Source organism: Galeopterus variegatus, unplaced genomic scaffold, assembly GCF_000696425.1.
Source record: "Galeopterus variegatus unplaced genomic scaffold, G_variegatus-3.0.2 Scaffold1476, whole genome shotgun sequence".
Taxonomy (NCBI): domain Eukaryota; kingdom Metazoa; phylum Chordata; class Mammalia; order Dermoptera; family Cynocephalidae; genus Galeopterus; species Galeopterus variegatus.
Window position 1 is genome coordinate 94352 of NW_007727587.1, and position 9383 is coordinate 103734.

Consider the following 9383-nt stretch of genomic DNA (forward strand, 5'->3'; position numbering starts at 1 on the left):
TAGGACATCCTTACCGATCTGTCAGCAGAGAGTGAGACCCTGGACTTAGAGTGTGAGGTGGAAGACTGTTTGGCACACAAGGTATAAGTCCCGTGTTTGCGAATCTTTCCTGTTAATGCCTATTATGTCACTAATAGTTACCATGTACCAGGCACTATGCAGAATGCTTTTTATTCTTACAGTGTTGATTGTCCAACAGCCCTATCGGGGTGTGTGTGTGTGTGTGTGTGTGTGTGTGTGTGTGTGTGTGTGTGTGTGTGTGTGACTTGTCAGAAGCCCCACAGTTACTGGAATTCAGATTGGGTATTTGAATCCTGGTCTATGGCCTTCCTTCCCTTTTAAGTAAAGTAATACATTCTCATGGTAAGAAAAAAGCTTTAGTACAGTCCAGAGCAGTACAGAGTGAAAACAAAGCCTCCCGCCTCAGGAGGCAGGCAGCAGACATTGGGAACACTCTCATGCATGTCATTCCACAAGTGTCTGTGCAGATGTAGCCACACCCACGTGCTCAGGGGTGGGCTGCATAAGCTACTCCCAAAGGAACTAGAAAACCGCCTGCCCACAGTAGAGTTGTGGGGTTTTTTTGTTTGTTTGTTTTTTTTTCAAAAAGATGACCGGTAAGGGGATCTCAACCCTTGGCTTGGTGCTGTCAGCACCACGCTTAGCCAGTGAGCAAACCGGCCATGCCTATATGGGATCCGAACCCACGGTCTTGGTGTTATCAGCACCGCACTCTCCCGAGTGAGCCACGGGCCGGCCTACACTTGATGTGTTTTTATAACCAAAATGTGTCCTATTTCTGTAGTAATCTTTTTAAAATAAAATGTTTAATTTTTATTTTAAAAAAATGCCCCTTTCTGGCTAGCCACCAAAAAAAAAAAAAAAAAAAAGTGTTATAGCGAGAGTGCACCTACAGGTGACTGAATTACAGTGTCCTGCCCAGACAGTTTTCAGGAAGAAGCTGGAGTGGAGGCTTTTGTTCTGCCACCAATTGGAAAGAAGCTCGATAATCCTAAGAACGGGAATTTTTTTCTTGACTCCTTAGCTGTCTTTTTTGTGCCTCAGTTCACAAAAGACTCAAGTTTAACTATTTTTGGATATGTGTGAAGAAAAAGAAAACATCTAAACCTTTTTTTGTTTTGTTTTTGTGACATACGTTTTTTTAAAAAAACCTTTATTTGTACATATTTATGGGGTAAGGTGGTAAGAACGACTTTTTTTTTTCTAAGATTCCACATATGAGTGAGATCATGCGATATTAGTCTGTGCCTGGCTTACTTCACTTAACACGATGCCGTCCAGTTCCATTCATGTTGCTACAAATGGTAGTATTTCTTTTTTTTATATAGATGAACAGTATTATATATATATACCATATTTTTTAATCTATTCATTCATTGATGGGCATTTAGGTTGATTCCATCTCTTGGCAATTGAGAATAGAACTGCAATGAACATGGGAGTGCAGGCGTCTGATTCATTTTCTTTGTGTATATACCCAGTAGTGAGATTGTTGGGTATTAAGGTAGTTCAACTACTAGTTCTCTGAGGATCCTCCACACTATTTTCCACAATGGCTGTACCGATTTACATTTCTACAAACAACGTAGGAGAGTTCTCTTTTCTCCAAATCCTCACAGCATTTGTCTTTTTGATAACAGCCATTCTAACTGGTATAAGATAATATCTCATTGTGGTTTTAATTTGCATTTCCCTGTTGAGTAGTGATGTTGAACATTTTTTCATGTGCATATTGGCCATTTGTATGCAATATTATAGGGAATCATCAATCAACCAACCCCAAAATACCTTCAGAGTCCAGTGTGCTCTGGCTTGGGTTGAGGTTCTGTTCAGGGAAAGGCTTCATGTGTGTGGGCCGGCCTGGTGGCGCACTGCTACAGTGCGCCGCTTGGGAGTGCGGCGGCACTCCCGCCGAGGGTTCGGATCCCACATACAGACCGGTTCCCGCTCACTGGCTGAGCGAGGTGCGGGCGCGACACCGAGGGTTGCAATCCCGTTGCCGGTCCCGGTCCGGTACGGGCGCGACACTGAGGGTTGCGATCCGTTGCCGGACACGAAAAAAGACAAAAAAAAAAAAAAGAAAGGCTTCATGTGACCACAAGCCCAGATGCCTTAGGCCTGGCTGCCAGCTGAGGCCTCTCCCTCACACTCGGGTTAATATTTCAGTGACAGATCTTCCCTCAGGCTGGGAGAGGCAATAGCTGGAGGCCTGTCCTCTGCTCTTGGCTTCACTTATGCCGAGTCGTGCCAAGTTTGGCTTTGATGCCATCCAAAGTAATTGGATGTGTGGCTGCATGTGTCTTGGCATTTTGTTGGCTTATCACGCATGCCAAGGAAGGTATCCACCAGCAGTTTGGCTCTGATTGCCCAGATTGGCCGTTTAGTAGGTGCCAAATTAATGTTGACTAGAATTGACTGTGTTGCAGTTGCGGGAGAGGGAAAGAGAATTTGGTGCTTTGTCAAGAAGTGCCGTCAGGGGGCTGGCCAGTTAGCTCAACTGGTTAGAGCACAGTGTTATAACACCAAAATCAAGGGTTCAGATCCCTGTGCTGACCAGCTGCCAAAAATAAAATAAATGAATAAATAAAAAGAAGTGCTGTCAGCATGCACACAGAACGTGGAAGCCTAAGATTTCTCTTAGGTGATGCCACGTGCAGCATTCAACTTGCAGAATTATTGAATTACTGAATTTTAGAATTTGCAGTTGCTTTGGAGATTATCCAAAATAGTCTCCCACCTTATACAGAATTTCCTCTACCTCGTCCTGTTATGGTGGAAGCTGCACAAGGACAGGGCCCGGCCTGCTTGTCTCAGGACCTCGCACAGGCTGTCTTTTTTCTACTGGAACTGCTTGATTTTCAAGGAGCCTGTTTTATAGGACCAGCTATATTTGTTAGGAAGTTTTAAATTTTATTTATTCTTTTGAAATTAAACCCAAATCTGATCTCCATAGAGCTCACTTCTGGTGGTCATGTTTTGCCTTTGCAGAAGCGGTGGCTGCTTAGTAAGTGCCATTGATTTAGAACTTTAGGTTTTGACATCATTTAAAAAGAGGTAGTCATTTATAATCAAAATCTGATCAGCCATAGAGACTTCGGCGAAGTAAATTGTGATATGTCCATACAGCACAATACTGAAAAATACTGTCCATACAGAAAAAACTGCAGAAATGTATCTGTTGACATGGAAAGAAGTCCCGACGTCACCCACTCACTCATTTTAATATTCAGTGAGCACCCACTTCATGCCAGCCTCTGTACAAGGTACCAGGAAAAACAGGTGTGGCTGCTGATCCTGCGACATCGTACCCTATTTGGGGAGATAGTTAGAGAATCACAGATAAGTGTACCTGCACTGTAATCCTGTCTTCTGGGTCGTGATGGAACCTGCCTTGTCTGAAGATTAATAGCCACTTTCTTTGTCTTCCTTTTTAGGGCATATCTCAAGCTGCCAGATATATTTACCGACGACTCAACGATGATGGGATTTTGAGCCAAGCATTCAGTGTTGTTCCTGTGAGGCTTTATTTTTTCTTGTCTTTTCCTGTCATTAGCCATTTGTTATTTTTAACCTTTACTTCATTATGCTCTTTGCCCTCTAGGAATACCGCCTTGTCATAGTGGGGCACAGCCTGGGGGCGGGAGCTGCAGCCCTGGTAGCCATCATGCTCAGAAACCTGTACCCACAAGTCAGGTGTTATGCCTTTTCTCCTCCCCGGGGGCTGTTAAGGTAATTCTGTGTCCTTCCTGTGAGTAACAAGGTGCTACTTACAAGTCATGTGGTCAAGACTCATCTTTTATTTGTAACTGAATTATCATTCTCATTCTCAGGCGAAATTTGTTTCAAAGCACTGTTTGGTTTAAGAAAGACTGAATAGCCTTTCTTAGATCTATCTGATAGTAGCTTTAATTTCCTAAATGATAGAATTCTAAGATTTTTTTTTTAAAACTAGACTTTATTCCTTAGAGCAGTTTTAGGGTCACAGCAAAATTGAGTGGAAGGTACAGAGATTTCCCATACGCCTCCTGGCTGCCCCCCATGGGCACAGCCTCCCCCACTGTCAACGATTGACACCTCGCTCTCATTAGAGCAGTTTTAGGGTCACAGCAAAATTGAGTGGAAGATACAGAGATTTCCCATACGACTCCTGGCTGCCCCCCATGGGCACAGCCTCCCCCACTGTCAACGATTGACACCTCGCTCTCACCCAGAGTCCCTGGTTTACTTTAGGGTTGGTTCTCTGGGTGTTGTACATTATATGAGCTTGGACAAATACATAATGATGTATAACGACATTTTTATGAGTTTGCAAAGTACATTTTTCGTTGCTGATTCAACATACTGACTGCACTATTCTAGGTGACCTGCCCTGAGTATAAAAGAAATTTGGGGCTGACCAGTTAGCTTACTTAGGAGAGCATGGTGCTGTTAACACCAAGGTCAGGGATTCAGATCCCTGTACTTGGCCAGCTGTGAAAAATAAATAAATGAAATGAAATTTGTAACACAATGAAAAAAAGAAGTGAAATTAAGAATTAAAAAAAAGACCCTCTACTAGCCAGCTGCCCAAAACAAAATAATTTTTAGATAGAAAAAGAATTCATCCATTATAGAAAGTTTAAAAAAGAAAAGTAGAGAGATCAAAGATCTTCTACCCAGAGTTCACCATTGTAAATATTTAGGTTTATGTTTTTTCCAGCCATTTGTGTGTGTGTGAATATGTGTTTTACAAATTGAAATAATACCCTGTGTACATTACATCCTAAATACTCTTTGAGAACATGTTTTTTAAATAGCTGCTTAGTGTGCTATCATCTGGTTACACCATTTTTATTTATTTTACTACTGATGGATATTTTCATTTTTCAATTATAAAAAATTCCATTAATATCTATATACATAAATATTTGTGTATCTTTCAAATTTTTTAAAAGCTTTTTTATATTAAAATACATATTTAAATATATTTGAGGGTACTTCAAAAAGTTCGTGGCAAGGGGCCAGCCCGTGGCTCACTGGGGAGAGTGCGGTGCTGATAACACCAAGGCCGCGGGTTCGGATCCCATATAGGGATGGCCGGTTCGCTCACTGGCTGAGCGTGGTGCTGACAACACCAAGCCAAGGGTTAAGATCCCCTTACCAGTCATCTTTAAAAAAAAAAAAAAAAAAAAAATCCTTTCAACCCCAGAGGTAGCCGTTTTTAATGGTTTTTTTTTTAACTTTTCACTGTTTTCATATGTATAAGCAAATATGTGTATATACGTATTTCTCTCCCATTCTTAGATAAGAGGTAGTACATTATACCTGGTCTTCTACCTCTTGTATTGTTGGTGTTTTAACTTTAACATTATATCCTGAAATCACCCCATAGCCCTCATTCCTTTTCACAGCTGTAAAGGACTCATTATTATGTGGATAGTTTATGAACTGAGTACAGTTCTCTGTAGATGGATATGTGGGTGGTTTCTAGCCTCTGCTGTTACAAGCCAATACTGCAGTGAATAGCCTTTTGCATCTGCCATTTTACAGTTTTGCCAGGGCATCTCTGATAGACTCTCCCAAGTGAGGTTGCTGGGTCAAAGGATAAATGCATATGCTTGGTCTGCCACCTTGATCCAGTTTGAAATTTTAGCTGTGAAGCTAAATGTATATTGAATTGAATATACATTGTGGTTTTAATAGAATCTGGCCAGTGAGTTGCTCTAACTGAAATCTCAGTTTTATTCTTCCTCCCCTTGAGAGGGTAGAGAACAGAGTTGGTTCTGTGAAGTTTAACCTCTCACTGACCTGGAAGTGTTAACATCTCTTTCTTTCTTTGAAGTCTCTAAGGGCAATATAATCATAAAACTAACTTAGCTTTTCTTTTTTTTGGGAAATTTTAGCAAATCTCTTCACGAATACTCCAAGAACTTTATTGTGTCACTTGTCCTGGGAAATGATGTGATTCCCAGGTGAGTCTGTGGGATGGTTTTTCTGTGGGTTAGGGTAGTTGAAAATACTGAGTACTGAGCCTCAATCTAATTTTGTGCTAAACAGGTTAAGTGTGACCAACTTGGAAGATTTGAAGAAAAGAATCTTGCGAGTGATTGCTCATTGTAATGAGCCTAAGGTAATTTGGGATGCCCTTTTAAGAGAATCTCCAGGAAGCTTGTGCCTATCCATGAGATCCTATGTAGAGTTGAGAGGAATTATCTAAATAGCTGAGTGAGGAAAAACACATTGTGTTTCTTCTACTTTCATAGCATCATCATTAGCACAAAAAACTGACTTCTGTGACCAGCTATGTGCGGATTTCTCCCCACCAGCAAGCAAGCAAGCAGTTCTATAGCAAACACCAGCTAGGTGCCCTCTAATTCAATTCCAACACTACCTGGAGATAGAATCAGATCCCACAAGTTGAGGGCTCAGTCCCCAAGACTGCCACCCCTACCGATGCCAGTCGCAAGCTACAGGCTGTTTTGCCTCTGCTTCTGACCAACTAGCTGTAAATAAGGGTTCCCACAGTCCCCTCCTTGGGTTCAATTAATTTGCTGAGCAGCTCACAGAACTCAGGGAAACACTTACTGATTACGTTTACCCATTTATCACAAAGGATATTTTAAAGGATATAAACAGCCAGATGAAGATATACATAGGGCGAGGTCTATAGGGGTCCTGAGCACAAGAGCTTCTGTCCCTGTGGAGTTGGGGTGCACCACCCTCCTGGCAAGTAGAAGTGAAAACCTCCACGTGTTCGCTCTTTGGAAGCTCTCCTAACCCTGTGCCCTTGGGTTTTTATGAAGGCTTCATTACATAGGCGTGCTTGATTAAATCACTGGTCACTGGTGATCAACTTAACCTTCAGTTTCCCTCCCCTCCCTGGAGGTTGGGGTTGGGACTGCCTTGGACTTCAGACTTCTTAGTCCTGTCTTGTGACTGATGCAATTCTGATGCTTTTGGTAATATTGTCTCAAAGCTTAGAAAATAAGTCTGCCAAATACAGATTTTAAGAGGTACTGGTATGTCCATACCATGGATATTATGCAGTTATTAAAAATGATAGAAATTTCGATTTGCCAATAGAGACTGATATCCATGATGGATTGAAAAGTTAAAGAAAAAAAGGCAGGCTTAAAAGTGATTCTTAGAGATAAGATCTGAGGCAGAGGGAGAGGACAAGGAGATACAGATATAGACATGAGCCTAGATAAAAATTTGGAAAAAATATATACCAATATATGGTTTTATTTGATAATGGGATTAGAGATGATTTTCACTTCTTTAACCTCTGTGTTTTCTGGCTTTTTAGTGTGCTTTTGTTGCTAATCAGAAAAAATTATTTAATTCTTTTCCTTATCAACAATTACCCCCCCAAAACTTTTTAGAAATTCGTGTCTAATTTAAGGGCAGAGTAAAACTGATTTGCAGAATTGCCTGAAAAGAATGAAGGGTAATTTTTCCTCAAACTCTGCATGCTTTGGTTTCTAAATATTGCTACAAGTGTAATGGCTTCATTGCCGGAGATACATCCCACACTCATGACCTATGATTTGGCATGAGAGTGTCCTGAGCCTTGAGGGTGTGGCTGCCACCAACACAGCTCCCATCCCACCGAGGTCTCTGTGGTGACAGCCTCACAGAGTAACATTCTGCCTTCTTGGGTCTCACCCTCAGTACAAGATCTTGCTGCAGGGATGTTGGTACGAACTGTTTGGAGGGAACCCCAGTAACTTTCCAACGGAGCTGGAGGGGGCCAACCAAGGAGACCTGACGCAGCCTCTTCTCGGGGAGCAGACTCTGCTGACACACTGTTCTCCAGCGTACAGCTTCTCCAGTGACTCCCCTCTGGACTCTCCCCACAAGTATCCCCCTCTGTACCCTCCCGGCAGGATCATCCACCTGGAGGAAGAGGGCTCCTCAGGGAGGTGAGTGCAGATGGGGGTGTGGGTCTCACATGGTTCAGCCCACTCACCACCAGTAAAAGAAACTCAAGTGTTAGAGGCCAGACAAGTGAAACTTGGCCAATTGGTGTTTTTTTCTTTTCCGTTTTAAAGGTTTGGCTACTGTTCTACTGCTCAATACAGTGCAAAGTGGTCACATGAAGCACAGTTCAGCAAAATACTCATAGGCCCAAAGATGCTAACAGACCACATGCCAGACATCCTGATGAGAGCCTTGGACAGGGTGGTCTCTGACAGAGTGGCCTGCCTCTCCTGTCCAGCACGAGGGGCCTCTAATGTGGATGTGGTGTAACTAGGGCTACTGGAAACCGCCCTGGGAATGATGGACCTGTGCTTTTGTTCTTCAACTGAGTTAACGTCCGAGTGATGTCCATGATGCCATACATTGTATGTCCATCAACAGGAATCTGATCAGTAGTAAATTCGATGGCCTTCTAAATGACTGAACCATTTATGGGAAATAATTCTGATCGTAGTATTAGCAGAATCAGGAGTCAGGAGACAAGTGTTCAGGTGATGGGACACCAGAGACAGTGGATATGGAAAGCGCCTTGGGAAGCCGTTTCCCTGGCCTGCAGGCCCATCTGAGAACTGCCCCACAAGGGCGGGATCCAACAGCCGCTTTGAAGAACATAACCATTCTGTGGACACCACTGCTCAGCCAACCCTTTTCACTGACAGGGTCTTGTCCTATCACCGTTGAGCTGAGTCTGAACTTGACTAACAGGTGTGCAGCTTATTTTTCAAATGGTTTCCCTAGCTATGCATGCAATACTCTGTGAGGGTGCAGGCTGGGCTGCTCTCCTGGGTGGCACCAAGGGCAGCCCTGAGCTCCAGTTGGGAATGGAGACAAAACCAGGTTGGGGAAGTGAGTGGAGATGACTCCTGCCCTCCTGAGCCTCTGCACTCCAGTTCCTTGTTTACACTGTTTTTTGTCAACAGCAAGAGTTGATTAATTCTCATGTACTCTTCTGGCTCTAGCTGGCCAGTGGATTCAGATGGAGTTAAAAAATAAAGTGTTTATACGTTATTATGGTATCTATCTGTATAGTAATGTGCTCTTCTGGTGGATGTTTCCAGGTAGGTTTATCATACTGGGTGGTTTTACAGCAATTGCAGCGGGTTGGTTCTTTTTTTTTTTTTGATCTACTGTAAAAAGTAAAAATGAAAAGTTTTCTTGGAGTTCTGGCTAAAGATTGAAGATTGCACAAACATAAAATTTCACCTCCCCACTGGAAGCCCAAGAAAATGAGAGTAAAGGGATTTCTCCCAGGGAAGGAGGAGGTAAGAACAGTCTGTGGCCAGCAGTTATCAGAATCATAAAGGAGAAGGAAAGATGAGAACTAAGATGACTTGCAAGACAGAGTTCCCACACACATATTAAACTGGGAGTGAAGCAGACAAGGAACAGCCAAAGGGTTG

General features: G+C 42.7%; 1 protein-coding gene across 1 annotated transcript in view; it reads left to right on the forward strand.

Moving 5' to 3' along the window:
• The window catches only part of DAGLB (diacylglycerol lipase, beta), a 28920-nt gene extending 19921 nt beyond the window's left edge, over positions 1 to 8999 (forward strand). The window contains exons 9-15 of the mRNA XM_008577271.1: positions 4 to 81; positions 3456 to 3536; positions 3623 to 3750; positions 5904 to 5972; positions 6058 to 6130; positions 7675 to 7925; positions 8055 to 8999. Coding sequence (XP_008575493.1) covers positions 4 to 81; positions 3456 to 3536; positions 3623 to 3750; positions 5904 to 5972; positions 6058 to 6130; positions 7675 to 7925; positions 8055 to 8253 — 879 coding nt within the window. The 3' untranslated portion in view covers positions 8254 to 8999. The remainder of the gene's footprint in view (positions 1 to 3; positions 82 to 3455; positions 3537 to 3622; positions 3751 to 5903; positions 5973 to 6057; positions 6131 to 7674; positions 7926 to 8054) is intronic.
• The last annotated feature ends 384 nt before the right edge of the window (positions 9000 to 9383 follow it).